The sequence below is a fragment of the Lipotes vexillifer genome, unplaced genomic scaffold (assembly GCF_000442215.2).
Source record: "Lipotes vexillifer unplaced genomic scaffold, Lipotes_vexillifer_v1.1 scaffold914, whole genome shotgun sequence".
In the NCBI taxonomy this organism is placed as follows: Eukaryota; Metazoa; Chordata; class Mammalia; order Artiodactyla; family Lipotidae; genus Lipotes; species Lipotes vexillifer.
This window is the reverse complement of record NW_006780388.1, coordinates 2,206,195-2,231,280: the sequence shown is the minus strand read 5'-3', so window position 1 is coordinate 2,231,280 and position 25,086 is coordinate 2,206,195. Positions and strand designations below refer to the sequence as shown.

The 25,086-nt window shown below is 48.9% G+C and overlaps 1 protein-coding gene across 2 annotated transcripts in view; it reads left to right on the top strand.

Annotated features, from left to right (window-relative positions):
* Nucleotides 1-841: 841 nt before the first annotated feature.
* Nucleotides 842-25,086, top strand: part of PDPK1 (3-phosphoinositide dependent protein kinase 1) — a 68,178-nt gene continuing 43,933 nt past the window's right edge. Inside the window, exon 1 of one of the 2 annotated variants that reach the window (XM_007453523.1) lies at nt 842-968. In XM_007453523.1, coding sequence (XP_007453585.1) covers nt 945-968 — 24 coding nt within the window. In that variant the 5' untranslated portion in view covers nt 842-944. The remainder of the gene's footprint in view (nt 969-25,086) is intronic. The other variant, XM_007453522.1, reaches the window with a different exon arrangement.

Sequence of the window (25,086 nt, the reverse complement as noted above, 5' to 3'; positions counted from 1 at the left end):
GAGTATCAAAACAGCGGCAGCCTGGGCCTCCCCTGGTGGTGCAGTGGTTAAGAATCCACCTGCCAAGGCAGGGGACATGGGTTCGATCCCTGGTCCGGGGAGATCCCACATGCCACGGAACAACTAAGCCCGTGTGCCACAACTACTGAGCCTGTGTGCCACAACTATTGAAGCCTGAGTGCCTAGAGCCCATGCTCCGCAACAGAAGAAGCCACCGCAATGAGAAGCCCATGCACCGCTACGAAGAGTAGCCCCTGCTCGCCGCAACTACAGAAAGCCCGTGGGCAGCAACAAAGACCCAACGCAGCCAGAAATAAATAAATGAATAATAATAAAAAGAAAACAGTGGGAGCCTTCTGAGGGATAGGGGTTACATTTGCCTTTTTATTAATTAATTTTTGGCTGCGTTGGGACTGTTGCTGAACATCCTTTCGATGTTTACTCAGAGCCCCGCTACGGAGTCGAAGCTGCACGGTTGGGGCCCAGCCCCACTCCCGCCTCGGGGCCGACCCCAGCGAGCCTCAGTTTTCCTGTCTGGCAGCCAGGATGACAGCTCGCCCGGTCCCGCGCCCGGCCCCGCCCCGCGGCCCTGGGATTGGCTCGCGCGGCGCTCCCCCCAAACCCCCCGCGCCCGAGGCGGGGCCGAGCCTCTCCCGCCTGCCGGGCCCCAACCCGGAAATGCAGCTCAGACGCGCAGGCGGGGCTGACCAGGGCAGCGGCAGAGCGACGGCGAGTGTGACCAATGGGCGCCGGCAGTGGCGGCGGCGTGACGGAAGTCCCGCCTGGCGTTGCGCCGGGGCGGGGCGGCTATGGGGGCGGCAGGCCGCGGGGCGGGCGCAGGATGCGGGCGGCCATTGCTGGTGCTCCGCTGCGGGGAAGAGGAAGCTGAGGAGGCGCCGAGCCGCGCAGCGCTGCGGAGGAGTCGCCGTGCAGGCGCGGGGCCCATGGCCAGGACCACCAGCCAGGTGGTGAGTGCGCGGCAGCCGCCCGGGTGCGCCGGCCCGTTACCCTGCCAAGCGCGGCGGTCGCCGGGGCCCGGCGGGGCGGCCCGCGGTCCCGGGGGCCGGGCGGCGCCTCACCTGCGGCGAGCGGCCGGGCCTGGGACCGTGAGCGCCGTGGGGGCGCCGCTTGGCTGCTGCAGGAAACCCTGGCCCGGGTGACGCGGGCGCCGGCCCGGCGGGGGCGCTGACAGGCGCGCGGAGGGCGGGGGAGGCCGGGGAGGTGTCACCGGCCCGTCGCGGTGGAAGTGCTTGGAAAGTTTGTTTTCGGCGCGGTGCGGCCTGAGTCAGGCCTCCGGGGTTACCTTTCGTTCTTTCTGCAGAGGAACCGCCTCGGGCCTTCACCTGGGACGGGGTCCCTGTGCCTTCGCTCGCGGCGAAAGCGGGACGTGCGAGTTCTTGCTCGAAGCACCTGATGCTCGGGTCCCTCCGAATTCTCGGTTGGGGTGGAGTCTGATACACTCGGATGTGCTCCTTTCCTGGCCCGGTGGGGCAGCGTTTCGGTGCTTTTCATGCCTTGGGGCTCCGCTCCGGCACCGGCATTAGTGTGATGGGAAGCCTCCTCGAGGCCGGGCTTGAAACCACCACCGCGGGCAAGTGAGCCTGACCGGGCGGAGGGACTTTAGGGGGAAGGAAAGAGATAAAGCACTTGTTGGGTTAAATGTTTTGTTGCAAGTATCGTTAGTGTTTCTGTGTTTTCTCTCTGTTGCTGAAAGTATCCCTAGTGTTTTTATGTTTGCCCTCGGTTAAGTTCGGGAGTCTTGGGAAGATGGTTTAAGGATTTATACCTTGTATGCGAATGTGAAGAATGGAAGAATGTCGAGACCGCTTGCAAAGTCTGGTTCAAAAGCCAAATCCCTTAAATGAGGGAAGACCCAAGAAATTTACATTACCCCTTATTTTCCACGGTAGCGGCTGTTAATCTTTCTGAGGGGTCATGGGCCCTTTTGACAGTCTGACGCAAGATCTGAGTCCCCTCCTGAGAAAACCGCACGGCTTTACTGAATTTTGTAGTTACTTCAGGATGCTCTTGATCCTTTTGGAGCTGGTCCATGGACTTGAGGTTGAGAACTCTGGTTTGTAGAGATGGGTGATACTCTGAAGTCTGAGAAGAGGAGGACCTGTTCAGTTGAGAAAAATGGTGAAAGGCCAAGGGATGCCTTTGACTCTTGCGACATGTGTGGCTGTACCGCGGGGTGCCTGGGCTAACGCGCAAAAACACGAGTTAGGCTGCTTGGCGGACCTCAGTGGCGGCTGGGGCTGACAGTGATCATGGAAGTTTGTAAGACGAACTTTCACACAGTGATGCTGTTGCAGTACAAGGTGTGCGCTCTGATGGCGTAGAGGGGAAGAGGAAAAGAGCATATTGTGTCATAGTCTTGGAAGTTCCATGTGATGGACACTTGACATCTGGAGTTTCTTTGCAGAAGGCAGCTTTTTAGTACAAAAAGACTGGAATCCAGTGAGAAGAAATGAATTACAGAATACAGGATGGACCTCCCCATCAGGAAGTGAGAGGAGCTAGGCTTTTGTGTTTTCATCAGCTACGTTTGTCCACATGTATGTGAGAATATGCTGTATTTCCCATCAGTAATGGCAAAGATGCCCCCAGTAGTGGATTTTTCATTTGGGGACAGATAGATTTGCACTGTTCAAGTGAGTTTGCACCTGGATTTTTAAGGTGGCACTTTAGGAGAGGCCCTGTCCCAATTACTTTCCCTCTTTACGTGTGTACAGCCAGCGGGGGAGCAGTATGAGTTGGGAAGTCTGGAAATGGCCCAGCCCAGTTTGGTACTATGGTGAGCCAGAGGCTGTCAGAACCATTTATTGAGCACTTACTTCAAGGCAGGCACTTTGCAAGATAGCTCACACCATGTTGCTTGACTTCTGTCAAAAGTGTTGTGAGATAGGTGTCGATCCCATTTTACAGGTGCAGAAACTTCAGCTTCCACAGTGCAGAGAGATTAAGTACCCGCCTCATACATAGAGTGCAGTTTGAACCCACGTCTCAGCAATGGCAGAGGCCTGGGTGCCACCCTGCCCCTCCTGGGAGGGGCGCCCTGAGGGAGGGTCGCAGTCCTCTGTCTGGGGAAGTCCTCAGTACCACTGCCCAGGACGTCTTCCTGGGGGTTGTGCATGTCCTCGGACTGCTGTGTGGGAGGCAGGAGGGACACCTTCTCGTGGAAGGACAGCACACTTAGCTATTTCTTTGGGCAGATGGCTGAACTCTGTGACCCCTGGAGCCTGTTTCAGCCTCACACTGTCAGAAAGCAGCTGTTTGGAAAGAGTCTCTGGTCCCTCCTTATTTGAGGGCTGATATTCTGAATGGGTGAGGTTTGGAATCCTTGCTTCTTAAAAAATTGTGCAATGATTTTGTTAAAGGTAAAACTGTTGATTAGGGAGAGTGGTTCCTTGCACACTCTAGGGTGGCTTTTGCAAGGGTGGCTGCATCTGTGTGGGAAACCAGTGGGGAAGGCAGAGAACACGGAAAGAATTGGGTTCTGATTTTCACACACCATTTTGGGGAGCTTCTCATGTGGCCTCGTGCAGTGTGATGTATTTGTGTCGCCCCTACAGCACTTACTGAGCTGAGTCCAGAGGTGGCAAGGTGAGGTCCCTATACTAATAAAAGGTGGAAGTGTAGGTTTGTTCTACTCTTCTGACATGCGTTTTATAAGAAGGATCACAGCAGCAGCTTGTGGCGATATGGGACCTGAAAAGAGGCCTTGGGCAGCTCTTCAAAGCAGGACTTGGCCTCTAGGCTGCCCTTTTTTTTTTTAATAAGATATGTAAGATATATTTATATAATGATAAGTGTAATGGAGAACATACTACAGGATAATGGGTTACAATGACGGGGGTGGGGGGGTGGGGTGGACTGGCGGTGGCACTTGAGACTTGAGTCAGTATACACAGTCTAGGCTGCGTTTAGCGCAGGTTTGGGGAGGAGGAAAAGGCAGCTCCTGGGTGGGTCCCCCTCTTCGATCTGTGCCCTTGTCTGCTGAGCCACCTTACACGGGGTTTGGGTGCACGTAGGGCAAGTGTGTAATGAACTGGGAAGTGCTGCAGAAATGAGGGAGCAAACAAAGTTGGTCCCTTCCGAGTTGATGGTGTGAGGAGATCCTCCACTGGCCCTACACTTTGTCCCTTCCTGAGAAGTATCTTCTGTGGAAACGGGCTTTGATGGAATCCCATGTGATACTTCACTTCTGTGACTATGGAGCAAGGAGCCACTGCTGAGGAACACTTGATGCAGAAATGACTCCCTCAGCAGGTGTGAGGGTTGGGGCCAACGTGTGCTTGCTCTGCGCCTGCCCTTGTGATGACAGCTGGCCATAGGGGTGTGGAGCAGTTGTTTTGAAGGCAGGTTCAAAGGGCAGATCACTGGGGAGGAAGTGCTGGTCTGGAAACTGTAAGTTTTGGACATGTGTTGTTAAGGCCTTTTCAGTAGTGCATTCTTCCGTAACTGGATTGCATTGTTGTTCACTGTGATACCAAACCCTTTAAAAAAAATAACTTGAATGTTGAGAACCAGTCGTGTATCCAGTCTCTAGATGAAACAACAGGCAGAGGGCATTTTCTCAAGAGCAGTGGGGGACATGTTCTGATGATGATGTCTTAGAGGAGAAAGGCCTGTTGGGTTCATGGTGGTTCTTGGGGGGGGGGGTCTGTTTTCTGTGCTCGATGCTGGTTGCATTTATATAGTTGCATGAAGTCTGCTTCCATCCTCTTGGTCTAGGGGTTCATGGTGGTTTTTGGGGGGGGGGGTCTGTTTTCTGTGCTCGATGCTGGTTGCATTTATATAGTTGCATGAAGTCTGCTTCCATCCTCTTGGTCTAGAAAATTTTCCTAATTTAAAATGGAATTTTATTATTTATTATTTGGCCACACCACATGGCATGCGGGATCTTAGTTCCCCGACCAGGGATTAAACCCGAGCCCCCTGAAGTGGAAGTGCAGAGTCTTAACCATTGGACCGCCAGGGAAGTCCCTGAAATGGAATTTTTATCCCAAGAAATTCCAAGTTGTTTTGAATGTGTTAAGAGAGAGAGTTCATTATAAAGCGTTTACATTTGTGGGCTTCAAATCCCTTATCAGAGCAACTGATTCAGGTTTCTGTTTAAATAGTTGGATTACACATAGGCTCACAGAAGCGAGAACTGAACAGCACTGCAAACTCTGTGTGTGAAAAAGAGGGACAAATCTGACCTTAGCAGCTCATGACTGGGTGCATGGCCCACAGAAGAACAAACAAGTGTGGTTTCCATCTGTAGTGTAGTTGAGGGGCCTGATGAAGGTGGGCACATAGTTCCTGGTGGCCTGGTGACCTCCTCTATCCTACAGATAGGATTGTGTGCCCTCTGTACCAGCCACTTGCAGCCTTCGAAATATTTAAAGATGTGGTTTGAAGGTATGTCTGGAGGTCCCTGTCTTCCGCCTGTTTGTGGAGCTGGTGGCAGGTCTGCCTACACTGGAGAGGGCTGATGAGAGGCTGTTTGTGTGTCTCTTTTGGCAGTATTTCGGTCGGAATTCATCCGGGTAAAAGCTTATTTAACAGTGAATTCATTGTTAAAGTCTCATTCTTCAACCTGTTTTTCTTTTTTGGAATTAATTTTACTGCAGCAGGAGTTGTATCTCAAAGTGACAGTCTAATATTGGATCCTGTCAAAGATGGTTGATAAGATTCGCTGGGAGGCTTGAAGTCTCATTGAAGTTCTCCTTAGTGCTTTGACCTGCAGTGGAAACCTGTGGGAAAAGGGGCTTGGAGTTAACTTTTCTATCTTCCCTCCCTGTTTCTGGAAGATTTGGGAAGACAGGGGCTGCCGTGGACCTGGGAATTCTGCCCCGTCCAGGGGAAGAAGGTTTACCTTGCAGACCTTGCTCTTGCGCTGGGTCTGAAGTGCAGTCAGTTCTTGTGCTCGACGGTGGCGTGGCTGTGGACACCCTCCTGCAGTGAAGGAAGTAGTTATGTCTGGAGGGGGATGGCCACACTGCGTGCTCATCACACGCTCTCGCTTGTGGGGCTGAAAACATTGACACGCTTTCTTCCTAGTTTTCCCTTTCTTGGTGAGGAAGTGAGTTGCTGGTGGGGGTCCCCAAATTCCAATGCTCCTGTGACTTCCCCTGCTTTTCTTGGCTTGTCACTTAGCTCCTCCTCCGCGAGCGTCCCTCAGTTGCCTGTGCCATGTGGCCTCTCTTCCCAGCCTATAAAGCCCAGGACAGTGTCCAGGATGTTTTCGGCTGCCATGTTCTCCTCTTTAGGCCCTTCCTCTTTGCCTGAAGAAATTCCCCTCAGTGGAAACACACCGGCCTCCCCACCCCCTGGCTGTGAAGCCTTTTCTGGCCAATCAGCTTCTTTGTGTGCCCCCCTACCGCCCTTTCATCTGCATCAGCTTTTGTTATATATTCAATGTTCTGTTTCTCTAAAACAGGTTCTGTACATTTTTATGTATATATTTCTCTAAACTTGGAGTCTAGATGGTTTCTGTTACTCTTTTTCACGCTTTCTCTTCATGGTTCTCATACCCAGCATATTTGTGACAAGCCTGTCTTACCATTTTTGCTATTTATTAACGAAGATATCTCTGAATCCTGCATGTGTATTCTGACTCCCTGTGTTCAGAGCTGTATGTGTTTGAGGGATGGAGGGTCTCATCATAAACTGTTTGTTGCTTAATATGAAAGCATTCCAAACTAGAAAGAAGTCGGATGGTTAAAAACATGGTCCCATGTACCATTTCTTCATTGTCTAAGGAAATATAATTCAAAACGGGGATGGCTCTTTTTTCTCTCTATATATTATACCACCTACCCTTTTACCATTTTTCAACCCTTGAAAGGTTGTATTTGAAAGCCATTGGTTCCTTTTTATACTACAGTCCTTCCTGGGAAGTTTTGGTGATCAAATGTCAGGTTAAATCTGGATTAGTAAGTGTTAGTGTCAGGCATACAGTATTCTGGGTTGAGGCTCTCCAAGTTGGCACTGCTGCCCTGCTGCCCTGCAGGTGGGCCCTGAGGATCAGGATGACCCTAGCAGATTCTCTGACCAGAAGCCAAGCTGCTTTCCCCTCATGACGGAAGCAGCCACCCTGCTCTGCGGTCCCTTTGGCACACCTCTCTTTGCTGCTTTGGGTAAGGTCAGAGACAGCTTTTCCCAGCTCTTGGCTTTGCTCTAATTTCTAAGACCGTCCTGTCTTAAGAGGAGCACATGCTCTGTAGGTGTGTGCAGTGCCACAGCTGTGCCCCTGGCTGTGAAGGGCTCCACCTTCCTGAGATGGTTGTGCAGCTGGTGGTCCTGGGGGATCCCAACACTCAGTGTCTGAACAGCCTACCTTGTCTTGGGTTTTCCTGCCATGCACCTGTGCACGGAGGATGTGGGGTGAACGAGTGTGAGTGAGAGAGCCACCAACCTAGGAGGAGGGCGGGAGTGGATGGGAACTTCAGACCTAAGTGTGTGCCAGCACTGGCCGTGAGCAGTGCTTCTCCTATGGGAAATGGTGGGAACAGCCCAGTCTTTGGGAAAATTGCCTGAGTACTGGCTCTGCTCAGGCATGTTCTTAGGAAAGTCTGATCCGTAGCAGCTAGGCCCTGGGGAAGCAGGTAAGTTAGCAAGCCAGGAAGCTTGATAACTGCTCATTTCCGGGGTCCTGTCATTATTAACCGGCTTCCTTCCTAGAGGGTGAGCCCTTAGCCATTCTGCATTTTTCTCTCAGAGTGGCCTGTGACTTAGCCTGGACTGGAGACTGAGAGAATAAACTGTTTCCTCAGTGCACAGCCTCAGAAGCTCAGCCCATTACTACTCTCTTTTTCCATTGTTAACTCATTTTTTTCTTCCTGCAGTTTGGCATTTTTCTTTCATGGGTTTTTTTCATTGGTCAAAATTATAGTCTGCTGATTGTATGTACATAGTTGTTATTATCAGATATACAGTTTTAAAATTGTGCATCTAAATATAGATTTTATTTGTGAATACATTTATTTTCATTCCCAGAAAAACAAAACTCATACAATCTAAGTGCTTTTTTTTTTTAAATCTTAGAAAACTCTTTTACCCAGAAGCACTGGCACTGAGCTTTGTGTTTCGGGGGGGGGTGGGGGGAGTGGGTGAAGATGGTCAGGTGGTGAGTTAGGAGAAGAGGCATCAACAGAACAGGGCTCCATGCTCATGCCCTGAAGGAATCCTTGGGTGAAAAGGACCTGATGTGCAGCTTAGTGGGTGGGGGGCAGCCTACGTGCGCGCTCTCACCCCTCTGTGACTCCCTTAACCATGGCCCCGCTTCAGGGGCTGAGGGGAAATGGTCAGCAGTGCGGCCAGAAGGGAGGGCAGTGCCCTGCCAGGAGGGGGTGGCCGGCCTTTGTAGGGCTGCTGCAGTGAGGAACACAGAAGAACCTGGCCCCAGGGTGCACCGAGCAGGGGGGCTTTCCTGGCAGGGGCAGCCGGGGACAGGGGAGCAGGGGAGCAGGGAGGCGGCTGACTGTGGAGGAAGTTCAAGGAGGGAGCGCTGTTTTGTGTGCTGGGAAGACCAGGTGGCTGTGTTTGCCTAGTGCTTTCTCAGGGTGACCTGCTGTGCTTTCAAACACGGATGTCTTTTGGACAGTGCATGATGAAGGGGGTGGTATTTGGAAATTTATACTGAATTTATTCAGTGTCAGGTTTTTTTCCCTTCCTTTCAAGTGTATTATTTTCCTTTAGTAACCCTATGTTTTTCAAATTAGTATTCAGTATGGATTCTGAGTCAAGTTGTTTTTTGTTGTTGTTGTTTTCGTTTTGTTTTTGGCCGCGCTGCACTGCTTGCCTGAGCAGGGATCGAACCCATGCCTCCTGCAGTGGAATCGCAGAGTCCTAACCACTGGACCACCAGGGAATTCCCCTGAGTCAGGTTTTTTAATGACACAGGTTGTTTTCAGATCCTTTAAGTTTGCTTGAAGCTATCAAAATAGCCTCCAGGGCTTCCCTGGTGGCACAGTGGTTGAGAGTCCACCTGCCGATGCAGGGGACATGGTTCGTGCCCCGGTCCGGGAAGATCCCACATGCCGTGGAGCGGCTGGGCCCGTGAGCCATGGCCGCTGGGCCTGCGCGTCCGGAGCCTGTGCTCCGCAATGGGAGAGGCCACAACAGTGAGAGGCCCGCGTACGGCAAAAAAAAAAAAAAAGCCTCCAAACAAAATTATTTTTAAAATAAACTTGAGGGACTTCCCTGGTGGTCCAGTGGGTAAGACTCCACGCTCCCAGTGCAGGAGGCCCGGTTTCAATCCCTGGTCAGGGAACTAGATCCTGCATGCCACAACTAAGAGTCTGCATGCTGTGACTAAATGCGCCGCAACGAAGATTGCGCGTGCCACAACTACGACCTGGAGCAGCCAAAATAAATAAATAAATATTAAAAAAATAAAATAAAATTGATTTTTGGAATAACTTCAGATACATAGAAAGGTTGCAAACACAACACAGAATTCCCATAATACCCATCATCCCACTTCCCCTAATGTTAACATCTATACAACCCTGCCACATCTGTCAAAACTAAGACTTCAACATTGGTGCCACACTATTTACTCTACTGCAAACCTATTGGGATTTCCTCAGTTTCCCCCCAATGTCCTCTTCTGTTGCAGGGTCCCATCCAGGGTACCACATTGCATTTGGTTGTCGTGTCTCCTTGGTCTCCTCTGCTCTATGACAGTTTCTCAGTCTTTCCTTGTTTGTCATGAACTTGATGCTTTTGAAGAGTACTGGTCAGGTATTTCATAGACTGTCCCTCAGTTTGGGTTTGTCTGATGTCTTTTGTTGATGAAACTGGGGTTATGGACTCAGGAAGAATCCCAAGGAAGTTGGGTGCCCCTAGTGCATATATCAGGAGTGCCTGATGTCCACATGACTTATCACTGGAAAGATGAAACAAGATTAGTTCTGATTGACTGGAATTAGGCCTATGGCCCTGCTCTGCTCTCTGATACTTGCTGTTTGTGTGTCATAGGATGACCACAGTATTTTTATTTTGGGAGGGACCTTCATGCTTACTCAGTTGGATCCTTCTGGTTTCCAGATGAAGACACTTGGTACTTGGAGGACTTCTGACTTATGTACCAGGTCAGAGCTGGTATGGGGTCCAGGTTCCTGCCTGCTCTGGCCACTTTCTGCAGGCATGGACGCTCCCAGGACACTGTGCAGGAACAGAGATGTCCCCAGGTGCCGAGTGAACCTGAACCCGCTGATAGAAACGCTTTCTAATCAGGGAAGGCCCGTGTCCCTCCGGAGTATTTGGAAGCTGCTATTTGTGATGTAATTAGCATTTGCCTGATCTGCTCAGGTCCTGTGTGCTCAGTCTCTTTGTGTTTTCATTGCAGGTAGGAGGATAGATCTGTATCATCTGGTCCTTGTGAAAGTAGGTGGTTAGCTTTGGTATGTTCTCTAGCTTTTTTTCTTTCAAGTTGAAGCCATGGTGTTGTTTACTGTCTAAAGATCTTGAGTCATGGCCTGACTTGTGGACTGTTACTTTGAGACTTTAAGATTGAAACAAGCACAGAGTTTGGAGTTTCTTCTAGCCCAGAACTCTGAAGATAGGCATATTCAGGAAAGTCATAAGTTTGGTTTGTTTTCCCACCCATCTATGGATTTGCCCCTCCAACGTCATTTCCATATGACCACAGCAAAAACAAGACAGTTATGAAGGTAGGAATTTGTGGGAAGAAAGAGCAGGGCACTGATAAAAGGGCAAAGCACTATGAAGAAAATTACGGAGAGGCCTGAAGGCATTGAAGTCCCTCCCTAGGACTCTAGGAGTCTGGAGGCTGTTTACGTGTTTGGGGTTGGCTAAGAGAAGGTGAAATAGAGACTGGACTGGCCTGGCCTGCTCTTCTTTCCTTCCTCCTCCTCTCTTTGTTTCTGGTAACTGAACTCTTAAGTTGGTGATTGGTGGAGGTGTGGATGAATGTCATGCTAGACAAAATAGATCTTTCTCTGCACACTGATGATGTTGTGAAGCTCATCTGTGGGAGTTAGCAGTTAACAGTGGGACAAAGTCTCTCTCTGTTTCAGTTGGCCATTATTGTTCCCAATAAGAAACTCATTATTCAGAATTTGCAGATAAAGGCCCAGGAAAGGAAAGCATCTGTTAAAGGAGACTTTTCAGGTGTCAGGATAGGCATTCTTAGTTAGAAATAAGCTGGGTCTCTCTCCTTCTGTTGCAAAACCATGTAAGTTTACACTGCTGGAAGGGTGTTCCTGCCAGATAATGTTGGTATATATGGCCAGTGGCATTCTGGGGGCTGGTTTGTTTTTCTCCTATTTCAAAGAGAGAGGAGCTTCAGAGGATTAAAAAACAAAAGTCTGGGGCTTCCCTGGTGGCGCAGTGCTTGAGAGTCCGCCTGCCGATGCAGGAGACGCGGGTTCGTGCCCCGTTTCGGGAAGATCCCACATGCCGCGGAGCGGCTGGGCCCGTGAGCCATGGCCACTGAGCCTGCGCGTCCGGAGCCTGTGCTCCACAAATGGGAGAGGCCACAACAGTGAGAGGCCCGCATAACGCAAGGAAAAAAAAATAAAAAAAATAAAAAAAATAAAAAAGGGACCACAGGGACTTCTCTGGCGGTCCAGTGGTTAAGACTCCAAGCTTCCACTGCTGGGGACACGGGTTCGATCTCTGGTGGGGGAAATAAGATCCCGCATGCTGTGGGTCACAGCCCAAAAAAAAAAAAAAAAAAAAAAAAAAAAGTCTGACCACATTAATCTGGCTTTTTTTTTTTTAAACAGGATAATCTGTTAGGGTGATTAGAACAGTTATCCATATCACTGTGGTTGTATGTTTATGTGTGGGAAACACCAGTGGAGGGTAAACAAAATCTAGGGCATTTTAAGGAAGTTCCAATAGGTCCGTTTGCTGCTCTCAAGGATTGTGCACCTTGCTGGGGGAGGGGCACAAGCTGTGGGCCGGCAAGGACAGATTACAGTGCAGTCCCCACTGAGGTTGAAGGACACAGGAGGAGGAGAGGGCATGGCTAGTGGGTCAGTGTCAGCAAGGGGAACGTAACGGGGCTGCTGAGGATCCCCAGCGCAGAAGAGGGGTTGGGAGGGCTGGAACCCTAGAGAACGGTTCTTATTTCATTGGAAGTGCCCATGTGCTCTAGATTTTATTTTAGCCCTTGACCTTTCAGTCTTGGAGGCTGAGGGAGGTTTCCTTTAAGGAGCTGGGGTTGGAAGCTGGAGAGTGGGAAAAAGGAGCCCCAGGGTTCAGCTCCTCTGGGTAGAAGGGGAAACAGCTCAGTACCTGCTGGCCTCACCATATCACCTAATTTTCAAGATAAATTGCTTTGGATCAAGTTAGGTATCACTCAGATTCACAAAATAGATTGCAGGGGAAAAACGTTTGCTGAATGAGTTTAATTCCCAAATTCATATTTAAATGGTATATAATTAATGTGACTTGAGCTTAGAAACTCAGTTTTTCTTAGTTGTCAAGTTTAATATGTTAAATTATTTTAGTAAAACAGAAGGCGAGAGCTTATTGATATTATTGTTTTCTGACTAATAATAGGTTTTACTGAAAAACTTTTTTACTAAAGCTTTTAATGCATATTCTTTCTAGATTTCATCCAAGTTATTTGGCTGTGAAACAGAATCTTAAGTTTATGGATTGGACTGTCTTTGAAGTGCTTCTGTTGTTCCGATACTGCTCTAGGATGATAGGCTTTAAAAGCAGAAATAGGATTTCCACACTGGGCCCCCAGTGGTAGTTAATGATTTCTTCCTCACACATAGGATCTGTATCTAAAAGATATTAATTTATTCATCTACTCATTAGCAAATACTTTTTATACATCGCACATCTTTTCTGGATGAATGAACTGATGGACCTGGAAGGAAGTGCAGAACGTCTCTGGGCCCCACGTGGTATTACCAGTGTCTGTTGAGGACTTAGTGGCCCCTGTGGTCGGTGCGCCATTGATAAGGTCCCTCAGAGGCCTTCAATGCCTGGAGCCCCTGTGCTGCATCTGCTGACCCTCCTAGGTCAAATTTCATCCCTTGCAGCCATCAAGGTTAATAGTTACCAGGAACCAACTGGAAGATCTATCTTTTCTTCACCGAGGGGTCATCGTTTCCTTTCTGTATTTAAAAAAAAAAATCAAATTGGGACCCTGACCGTATATCTGAGACAGCTTTGTCTCCTGCTGTTTTTCACTGAGTGTTTTGCATGAGCCACTTCCAGTGGCTGTGTGGTACTCCTCTCTGTGGGTCAACCATGAGTAGCCATTGTCCTGTTGTGGACGTTTACACTGGCCATTTCCAGCTGTTTGGAGTAATTTCTTTCTTTCTTTTTTTCTTTTTTTTTTTCTCGGTACACGGACCTCTCACTGTTGTGGCCTCTCCCGCTGTGGAGCCCAGGCTCTGGACGTGCAGGCTCAGCGGCCATTGCTCACGGGCCCAGCCGCTCCGCGGCATGTGGGATCTTCCCGGACCGGGGCACGAACCCGTGTCCCCTGCATCGGCAGGTGGACTCTAAACCACTGCGCCACCAGGGAAGCCCGGAGTAATTTCTTAATGAATGTTTTCATAATATAAATCTTAGTATGAATTTGACTGTTTGAACTAGATTCAGTGTAGCAGAAATTGGCAGGTCAGAAGGACTTGAGCCTAAGATGTGATATGGAAGTGGTTACTGAATGCTTCCCAGGAAGGTCCTGCCAATTTGGGACCCTACTTTCTTGTTCCCTGGGTCATATGGAGTATCAGCATCAGACATACCCTCTACCAGCTGGGGAGGGTTGAGAGCGAGTTTGAATCTGGCTTCACTGTTGGGTTTTTGACTTTGGACAGGGACCTGATCTGTGCCTCAGTGCCTCCATCTGTAAAAAGGGATGCCAGTGGTCCTTACCCCCAAGAGTTGTTTTGAGGACTGTGATAATATGTGTGAAATGCTCAGAAGTGTGCGTGACAACAGCAAGTGCTTAATAAAAGTTATTTTTAGAAGTAGAGAAAAATGGCAGTTCATTAAGTCCTTTTAAGCAATTTTATTTACAGTTGTATCTATAAGGGGTGTATATTGAGAATTTAAAACAAACTTGCATGTGCCACCACCCTGTTTTTAAACGTAGGATTTTATTTATTAGGCTCTTAGAAGCCCTCTGAATGGTTCTGCTGATTGTAATCTCCTCCCTTCCAACCCAGAGGTCACCTGCATCCTGATGTTCATGTTAATCGAGTTAATGGCATGTAAAGTATACCTTTATGCAGTTCCATAGTATCCAAGGAAGTTAGAAGAGCAAAGAAATCCTGTATTTCAGTGTTTCATAGTATGTTTGTGGTATGCACAAAGTTAATGTTGAAGGTACAGGTTTATTAGCAAAATTCAGACATTGTTTACTGAGTCTTGGGGTCTGTTAAGCCTGAGGACTAGACTTTAGGCGGCTGGCAGCTGTGACCTTGTGTTCTTCCACCTGCCTTTCGCTGGTTGAGAGGCTCCAAGGGGCTGCAGAAGGAGTGGGAGGACAGATTAAGTGGTCACCCTCGGGGATCACCCACTAGACGCTTCTCCCTCTCCTGGTGCACTTTCTCCACGCTGCTCCATGAAACAATAGAAAGTCTTACTCGGGTCTTCATTTAAATCCAGTCAGCCATCCACCTGGAGCTCCTAAGTGTAGTTCCATTCTGGTTAGGATGAGCTGCATTTTGCTATGTGTCGAGTTGCACAAGAGCATTGGTTACCATTTGTGTCATGTGGGCCAGCTCCCGGTCTGCCTGTGGTTGAAGGCTAATGTGGGTGGAGCATGTGGCGTGGTCTGTGTTACAAGCGCCCATGCCCCGCAATCCCCTCCCACCACTTTAGGCAGTAGCCATGCCTGGTCTGCCCTGTGAACACAAGACAGATGTACTTCACAAAGTGACTTTGAGCTCCTGTCTGTTGTGGGCACCCAGCAGCCCTCAAGGGGTGGGTCAGTGTTATACACCTCACTTCACAGAATAGTAAATTACGGCTCAGAGAGAGTGTGGCTTACGCATAGTTACCCATGATTTCAGCTAAGTCACCTTGGGTCCTCGATTTTGCTCCTTCACTCTAGTTCTTCATGGTAGAGGTCTGGGGTTTGGGGAAGGTGGCAGTGGTTGCTGTCCCTGCCTCTGCCAGGTTTTCTGTGCTGGGCCTAGCTTTGTGGACTTTCTTGAGGTGAGAGGAGGTGCTTACCAGAATGTTCTTTGCCAGTGAGTACGACTGACTTGAGAGCAGTGTCCCTTTGGAGATGAGCTGGTCGGATTTTATGGCAGTCTACCACCCCACTTTATGCAGGGGCCTAGAGGGAGGTGTTCCTCTGTGCGGTGTGTTGGCTGTACGGGTCGAGGGCCTTTCAGAGCACACTCCGCCCAGGCAGCATTTAAAGGCAGCTTAGCCTTTTGAGTTTGGGATCCTTTCTCTTGCTAGCTGGAGTCTTAAGCTGCGTGACAGCATCTTGACCATAGAAGGCCCTGATTTTGATCTTGATTCCTCTCCCAGTGTGTTAGGGAGCCCAGCCTTCCTGTATCATTTTGTCTGCCTCACAGTTAGAATTGGGCCTCCTAATTCAGTATATAGTTAATTCAGTTTACTCACAGTTAAATATAGTATGTGGAAGGGGGATGGGCTTCATTTTGGTCTTGAAGAGCTTATTTTATGATCTGATGACACTTGGTTGGGAAAACCTCTGTGTGTGTGTGTGTGTGTGTGTGTGTGTGTGTGTGTGTGTGTGTGTGTGTTTGTCTTCTGTGTTATTTAATCATAAAACTGCTTATAGGGGCTTCCCTGGTGGCACAGTGTTTAAGAATCCACCTGCCAATGCAGGGGACATGGGTTCAAGCCCTGGTCTGGGAAGATCCCACATGCCGCAAAGCAATTAAGCCCGTGCTCCACAGCTACTGAGCCTGTGCTCTAGAGCCCATGAGCCACAACTACTGAGCCCTCATGCCACAACTACTGAAGCCAGCGCGCCTAGAGCCCGTGCTCTGCAACAGAAGAAGCCACCACAATGAGAAGCCCGCGCACTGCAACGAAGGGTAGCCCCCGCTCGCCACAACTAGAGAAAGCCCACGCGGAGCAACGAAGACCTAACATAGCCAAAAATAAATAAATAAAATTAATAAATTTATTAAAAAACAAACCAAACAAACTGTTTATAGCGTGCTCCCTCGAAGTCAGCTTGAGTGCTTTGTGTAGAGTAACTCATTAAATCCTCACAGCAAGCCTGGAAGGTCCTGTCCTCCTTATCCCTGACTATTAAGTGAAGTCTGAGCCACAGAGAGGTGACATAGTGTGTTCAAGGTCAGATGGCCGGTCAGGAGCAGAGCTGGCGTCCCAACCTGGCAGAGTGCGAGTTCTCACAGTTTGGTGGTAACTTCTGTACTTGTACCTGTAACTTGTTTGTGGGAGGCAGCAACTATTCATATGCAAAAGGTTTGGACAGTTTAGTAACTAATGATTAAGCATTTGCAGCTATTTATTCTTGTGACATCAGATTCTTCCTCAGCAGGTTTGAGGTAGAAATTTTAAACTCTTAAGAACCAAGACATGTTTAAAGCATCTAGTTGCGATTGCTCAAATACAGGGTGTATAGGCCCCCAGGTTTGAATCCTTGGCTCTGGTGTGGAATGACAGGCTCCCTCCTCAGGATGAAAGACTGTTTCTCATCACACCAACCCTGAGTCTAGCTTCAAACTCCCAAGCTTGTTCTTCATATGAAATCTTTGCTTAATTTTCACTTTATCCTTCCTAAAGAGATAAAGACATAAAGAAAGATCCAGAGGGATCTGAGGAACATCAGTCAGCCCTTTTCCCCTAAAGTCAACTCCTCTGCTTCCTGGTGCTGACTCAGGGGCTGTTTGCTGTTTTCTTTTCTCCTTCTAGTCCCTAGGGCTCAAGTAAGATTGGGCTCCTGGTAGGTGCTAAGTGAATATCTGTTAGTAGAACGAACAGATAAATCACTTTTCATTGTAAAGTGTTTCAAACTATATTTCAGAACAGAGGAGGAGAAACCATGAGTCTTCCATCCTAACACAACCTCTCTGAACCATTTTGGAGAAGAAATCATCTCTTCAGCTGAACCCTATCCCATGTTTAGACACAGCAGGAGCCTTGGGAAGCCACCCAGCCCACTGGCTGTGGCTTCTCCCCTACACACTTGCAGTGCCTTCTGAAACCTGCTGAGTTGTGTCCTCTCTCCACTTCCTCATCTGACCCTCGCAATGCTGTCTTGCCACCAGGTAATTAAGGTCTTAGGTGCGCTTTAAAAATATATGACTCTGTATTTTAAAAATAAGCTTCCATTTACCTGGCAGTAAACCTAAGGGTTAGTGAAGTTGTTGTCTGCAGCTTTGGAAGAGGTAAGGTGTCTAGTATAGGAGACTTGATGGAGGTAGAAAAGAAATCTGTGGGTCATTGTTTTCCTTTGCTCCAAATTCATTTGCATTTTAATCTATTTGTCAATCAAATATTTGTCACAGGGCTTCCCTGGTGGCGCAGTGGTTGAGAATCCACCTGCCAATGCAGGGGACACGGGTTCGAGCCCTGGTCCGGGAAGATCCCACATGCCGCAGAGCAACTAAGCCCATGAGCCATAACTACTGAGCCTGCACTCTAGAGCCATAGAGGCACAACTACTGAGGCCCACATGCCTAGAGCCCATGCTCTGCAACAAGAGGAGCCACCGCAATGAGAAGCCCGTGCACCACAATGAAGAGTAGCCCCTGCTCGCCACAACTAGAGAGAAGCCCACATGCAGCAACGAAGACCCAACGCAGCCAAAAATAGAAATGAATCAATCAATAAATTTATTTAAAAAAATATATATATATTTGTCACATTTAGCAGTTTTGAATGTTGGATACTGGATATTTTGATGTTCATATTTTCCTAAGCTCTCTAGCGGTTGAGCAGTGTATTGCATAGTTAAATTGAACCTTGATGTGTTTTTGGTGGATACGAAAATGTAATTCCATCGCAAATTAATTTTCCCTTTAGAGTTTCTACCTCTAAGAGGAGACTGCTGAACTCAACACTCAAAAAGTCAAAGAAGTTGAAAATCCTAAGTTTTTATATACAAATTGTTGTGAAACCAGTTGAAGTCTACAGAAAATGCCCAGTTTATGGACAGTATTTTTACAAGTTCATTTGGAAGTCAGTTGTTTAAGACTTGGGCTTGTCTTCCTGACAGAGATGCTCTTGCAGAAGTGTGTCGTGGTCCTGTTCTGGGGAGGCTGTGAGCACACAGGCGCCCTCCTGCTTACTCAGTCACGTGACACGGTGACAAGGTGCAGGACGAGGTGCATGTTGAGTGCAGTTAGGGGGTTGTGACCCACTTTTCCAGAGACATCCCAGGTGTTGGATGTTTGTGGCGCTGGTTTTCCTGGCCAAGTTCAGTTGAGAACAGCCGTCCTTCCTTGTTCACAGTAGAGCTGAGCCACAGACATGGCTCCCACTTCACACAGTTATGGAAGCTTGTTCTGACAGCCACACAGGAAGCAGGAGAGAGGAGCACAGAAGGGGTCCTGTCCTGTGGGGGGATTTAAAGGATGCTGGTACTGGGAAGTGGGGGAGAAAGGGTGGGGGTTGGGGCCTAGCCTGGTCAGTGCGAGGCCTTGGCCACAGGGAGCCACTGGTGTGAAGCTGTTGGTGAGGCAGGCTGCAGCTCCCTGCCTTCTCTTGTGTGTGAGGTGCTTGCATTTGGGGTGCACCTGTGTGTGTAGGAAAGACCAGCAGTCATGACTTGACACAGTGCCTACAGGACCAGGTAGAGAGCCGTGTTCTTGAGAACTTGTGACCAGCTCCATTTTATTAGGGAGGGCGAGGATGGGGGACAGGGTATTGTTGCTTTAAATTTCTCCAGAGACTTAAATTTCAGAAGCTGTTGAGGAACCAGATGCATTTACTTACCATAATTTTGGGTCACCAAGTGGGTGGTAAGCTGATTGGGCTGTGCTGGGAGGGAGTGACTCTCCCAAGGCCCTGGGTTGCCTGGGCACACAGGGCTGCACTGCCTCTGCAGGGCCCTGGGCTGGAAGGAGCTCATCGGGAGCCTGACCCCCACCTCTGCCCCTGGGCCACCGTATAGTGAGTGTCCTCCAGATCATGGCAGACCGTCTCAGAGTGCTGTTTATGCAGCTTAATTACCACCTCAAATGTGAAAAAAAATCAGCCCTTTAGAATAATAGCTGTAGTACAAATAAACATTTGGGCTTTTCACACTGGAAGAGGGCTTTTTTCCTAGGTATTTCATTTTATAATTGATGCTTTTAAAGTGCTTTAAAAGGTAATATTTCGACCATCATTTTAACTGCAGAAGTGAAACTGTTCATTAAAACATACCCATGCCAGCGACTTAATGACTGCAGGAAGAGAAAGCATGAGCACTGAGTTGTCACTGTGAACGTCTCTCCATCAGTGAGGGGCCATGAGAGCTGGTCCTGCACTGAGGTACTTGGCTGGCGTGCTATGGCCGAGGCAGGAAGGAAATTGCGGAATTCCATGAAGGAGAAAGGCTGCCATGACAAGTCCCTGTGTCATCATGCCCATAAAGCTGGAGCAGAGCAGATGCTGCTGTGGTGCTTCCAGAGCGGCAGTGGTCTGGTGTCCAGCATCTTCCAGCCCAGGTCTGATGAGGGACAGTACAGCCAGGGTTAGGCTGGCATCACACTCTGGTTCATGAGGCACCAGGACTCTTATGGCAAGTCCCATTGCTCAGGCTTCCACCCTTGTGGTTTGAGGTGCCCAGAAGTGACCCCAGGAGGAGTGTTTCAGGGACCCTGAGGTCCTGCCTGGCATCCAGAGGTTCTTTCTGGAGGTGGCCCGTCCAGAGGGCCAAGCTGGACTGTTGTGAGTCTAGAGCTGCTCCTGCCTCTGGGCCTTCTCATTGCCCAGTCCTCTCCTGGGAAGGCTTTCCCCACCTCCTCGGGTCTTTGTTCAGATGTCACCTTTCTAGTAAGGGTTTCTCTGATTATTTAAATTTGTACCACTCCCATCTTCCTTCCCTGCTGTATTTTTCTCACAGTTATTTATCACCATTTGACACACTGTGGATTTTACCTGGCTTTTGTTTTTTGGGGGGAGTCTGTCTGCTCCCACTAGAATGTGGGCTTCTTGAGGGCATGGGCTCAGTTTTGTTTTTTGCTGTATCTTCAGTGCCTAGAACAGTGCATGGCACATAGTAGGTGCTCAGTGAATATTTGTTGATGAAGTGGATAAAACAGTGTGGTCTTGAGGGTACTGCATTTACCTTAAATCACTGAAGCTGCTATGAAGTGCTGGTGGTGGCCCTGCCGTTTCTCATAAAGCGTGTGGTGAAAAAGCAGATGTGTGTGTATGTCTGTCTGTATTACATCATCTGTTATTGCCATTTCAAAAATCCGGAGTTCATTCTACACTTCACTTGGATGTTGATTTCAGAATGACTGGTTTTTCCTTCTGACTCATAAAGGCTGCTGAATCTGAATTTTGAATCTGAAACATTAGGGGAAAGTGAAATTTTGAAATGCGTGATGCATGATTAGCTATTATTATATTTCATATTCTGTATGTGAGTATTCCCCTTCCTGCCACTGCAGCACATCTAAGCTGCTGTCACCCTCCCCTGGACCTGCTGCAGCCCTCTGACCGCTCCCCCCCCAACCCCCCAGCACCCTCTCCCAGCCCCTCCCCAACCCACGCTCCGGCCTCACAGCGCTCATCCACTTCTGCCATGGCTGCCCTCACAGCTTTAATCTGCTAGTTCTGTAAATGATATTTGGTCTGTCACTGTGTTGGGATGTAGCTTCCTAGGGGTAGGGACCACGCTTGCCTTACAGCCAAGTCCCTGGACCTTCGCTAGCACAGCGGCCATGTTTGTTGAGTAACTGGGTTAAAAATGTAGTTAATTTACCTTTTTTGAGAAACACTGATGAGCAAAATGAGTGCATATATTTTTATGACATAACAGAAAAGCATGGCTTTGGAGAATAGAGTGTACTTTACAGAAGTCACTCCACATCTAGTCACTCCAGAGCTGTCTGCGCTAGTGACTTAAAGGTCTTGGCGCTCTCCTTGACCCTCCTGGGACTGTGCGCACTGCGCTGCGGGATGCGCTGTAAGCTGTGGCAAACAGCAAAATATGCCTGCTCTGTGTGGGGGGATGAAGGGGCGGAGAGGTTCCTGGGGGCAGTGGCGGAGTCCTGGGCATTTGAGGTGGAGGGGGATGGTGGTTGTGCTCTGGGGGTGAGGCCGGCAGGTGTATGTGTGTAGACATACAACATCCTCACCCTGCCCCCTCTCAGCCTGGCCCCAGGGTCATGTTTCCACCTGCCGGCATCTCCAGAGCACACACACTGTTTCTGTCCTCTGACTGTAGTCAAGCCTTTTACTTCAGTGCCCACCAAACTGAAGCGGGCATGGTTTAGCTTAGGCTCCAGAACATTCTGCACCTGTCCAGAGCATGCTGACAGTTTCAGCCAGCTGCCAATGACAAAGAAAGATGGCTTACTAGTTTATGTTAATTTATACTAAGGTGGCATGTATCCCTTAAAGAGAGGCTTATCGGCCGCCTTCATACCTCTCATTGAAGTTGTGCTTTTGGGCTGGATGAACTTGCCAGGCATCCTGTAAAAGTAAGAGTTGGCATCAGGTGCATTAATGTTTACAGGTGGGAAAATCCTGTGCTCCAACCTTTACTGTGTGACATGTTCTGGGAAGTATACAGGTGGCCTGGGCATCTTCCGTGGCGCTTATCATGGACGGGTGTCAGGGAGGACGTGGGCAGGTTTTATCCAGCACGATTTTCCACCTCCTACCTTGTTATTGCCCAGCCAGATGCTGCTCGGTGTCATAGGTCTGGAGGCAGGTCCAGCTCTGTTGAGACAGCATGTTGATTTTCAGCATACCTCGTGGTTGATTTCTGCATGTCCACCAGAAATGGGCAGAGTTGTGAGTCGAGGGCTGCCGCCTGATTGGTGCCTGTGTGTGGGGTCGGCCCAGCTGAGGTCAGGAGCAAACCTGTATTTTCTAAGGGACAGTGCTCTCCTTTGAGGACCTGTTCCAGAGACCTTTTTTTTTTTTTTTTTTTAATAACCATAGAAACTACTTTGATAAAAAGGAAAGAAAGCTCTCAGAAACATGTACTTGTCAACCATTGTTTCATTAGACTTACCTTTCACTGTCTTTGGAGACCACTCTCCGTGGGCTGGACGCGTGTTCACTTATCATTATGGAAGTTGGAGCTGAAGACCGCTTTCCTCAGTAAGTATTCCTGAAGCCAGCATAAGCATTCTTCACTGTGCTGGGCCTTCCCAGGGTGTTTGACATCAGGGTCATCTGTCCCTGGAGTAGCCAGTTTGATGGTGTTTGTCACGCCAGGTCTTGCTTTCCGTGGCTGTGGATGCCTGCTGCTTGCAGGCCCTGCCTCCTCATCCTTGCTGCTCTTGGCTGTCACTTCCAGCACCTCCCCTCCCAGAGTTGAGCTTCTGCCCTCCGTGAAGAAGCAGTGGGTTGTCCCTCGCCTGTGCCAGAAACCTTCATGTGACACATACGTTGGCGCCTTTGCTAGAATTGTCATTGGGTCCAGAAGCATGTCTATGTAAAATTACATTTTTCCAGGTCCATGAGTCAACTCGTCACGTTTTGCTATTTAAAAACTTCATGTTTGAGATTTTATTCAGTAATTCATTTGTCAGTTTTGAATTAAAAGCAACATTTGCCACTGTTCTGTGCATCTCCGGTTGTCTTCTTGAGCCTCACTTGGCAGGAGGCTGGGCGCACAGGTGAACTTAGATGAGGTCGGTAAACAGGCCCACACTTGGTGGGACAGGTGCAGTGGGGGTGGGGTACGACAGAGACAGGCGGTGCTCTCCCCTCCCCTATCCCGTTGGGCAGCGATGGCCCCCAGTGGGCCTGTGACCAGGCCAGTTGGAAGCAGTGGTGTAGTGCCTGGGACGGTGCTGTGTGAAGTGCTGGCTCTTTTCTGCTTTCCCTCTCTCGCGTGTGTCCCTTCGGGTCACACAGTCCTGCTGCTCCTCAGTCCCGGGCCTGAGGGTCTGCACTCAGAATGACCCTGCAGGCCCAGGGAGTGCTTACCTCTTGGCTGTGTCTGGGAGCCCTGTGAGGTTCTCGGTGCTCCCTGGGCACAGCTGTCGGTCATTGTGCAGCTGGCCTGGCTGGTGAGGACAGTCCAGGCCTATCTTGGTTCTTGATGGGCTTCAGTCTGGTGACTGTGCCCTCTTCCCCACTTACCACTGCCTTCAAGGACAGAAAGTTCCAGCTAATCTCCAAGGAAGTTATTGAATTTGATTACACTTCTGTTAAGATTGTATGCTTTGTTTATAGGGACAAATCATTAAGGTACTGACTGACCACAGAGCTTGGTCCAGCCCTTGGTACCTCTCATGAGATAGAGTGTTTATGAAATGCATAAGGCACACTTGACTTACTGGGACCCATAGAGCGTTCAAGAAAACAGCAGTTTGCCATAACTAAATGGTATGTCTTGGACTCCCATTCCAGCTAGAGAGCCTGTACTGCTGGTTACGTTTGTGCTGTGTGCCACATTTAAAAAGCCAGATTCTCGGGCTTCCCTGGTGGCGCAGTGGTTGAGAGTCCGCCTGCCGATGCAGGCAACACGGGTTCGTGCCCCGGTCTGGGAAGATCCCACATGCCGCAGAGCGGCTGGGCCCGTGAGCCATGGCCGCTGAGCCTGCGCGTCCAGAGCCTGTGCTCCACAACGGGAGAGGCCACAACAGTGAGAGGCCTGCATACCGCAAAAAAAAAAAAAAAAAAAAAAAAAAGTTAGATTCTCTTAGATATTTTTTACAAAGCCAATTAGTCATATTCTCCTAGTATTTCACTGATGCTATTCCTTGGGTTAATTCCTTCATATTTGTATACCTTACCTGAAGTGCTAATGATCTTGACAGACCAATAAGTAAAAGAAGCTTGCCCTCTCCCAGCTGTGGTGCAGCTCCAGAGTTGGTGGTGGCTCCTTGGTTGGGAGCTGGCATGTGGTGTGTCTTCTGGGGTGACCCTGCCTGAGCTGGCCTTCCCGGGGCTGGCCTGCCGTGTGGAGCCGAGGTTTATATGGTCTTTTGGGGACTGCTCAGACTCCTGCCTGTCCTTGCCATCTGCTGCCTCACTTCTCCACCTCCGTGCTCATCATGTTTGGGTCACAGGATGTTTCGTCTAGATTTGTTTTTTACTTCTTAAGATGAGCTTCTCTATCTCCAACTTTTCTCTTGTGGTTGAGCTGTCACCCTCTGCAAACCATTGGTTACTGTGTGCTCCCCTGTCTTGCCTGTTCTTGGTGCACTTTCTACACGCTTCTTCATAGTTCTCTGAAGTCTCCCTTTCCTGTTTTAATGGAGAGAGAAAATTTTTATCCTTTATGAACAAACATATACACAGTATAAGAAACAGAGCTTTGTATGGCCACAGTCCCTTAGCTATTTAAATTTATTTATTTATTTGTTTGCTTATTTATTTATTTTGTGGTACGCGGGCCTCTCACTGTTGTGGCCTCTCCCGTTGCGGAGCACAGGCTCTGGACTCTCAGGCTCAGAGGCCATGACTCACGGGCCCAGCCACTCCGCAGCATGTGGGATCTTCCCAGATCGGGCACGAACCCGTGTCCCCTGCATCAGTAGGCGGACTCTCAACCATTGTGCCACCAGGGAAGCCCTGTGCACAAGCTTTTAAGTTTCATTAGGTCCCATTTGTTTATTTTTGTTTTTATTTCCATTTCTCTAGGAGGTGGGTCAAAAAGGATCTTGCTGTGATTTATGTCATAGAGTGTTCTCCTATGTTTTCCTCTTAGAGTCTGATAGTGTCTGGCCTTACATTTAGGTCTTTAATCCATTTTGAGTTTATTTTTGTGTATGGTGTTAGGGAGTGTTCTAATTTCATTTTTTTACATGTAGCTGTCCAGTTTTCCCAGCACCACTTATTGAAGAGGCTGTCTTTTCTCTAAGGTGACCACATGTGCGTGACTTTATCTCTGGGCTTTCTATCCTGTTCCATTGATCTGTATTTCTGTTTTTGTGCCAGTACCATACTGTCTTAATTACTGTAGCTTTGTAGTATAGTCTGAAGTCAGGGAGCCTGATTCCTCCAGCTCCGTTTTTC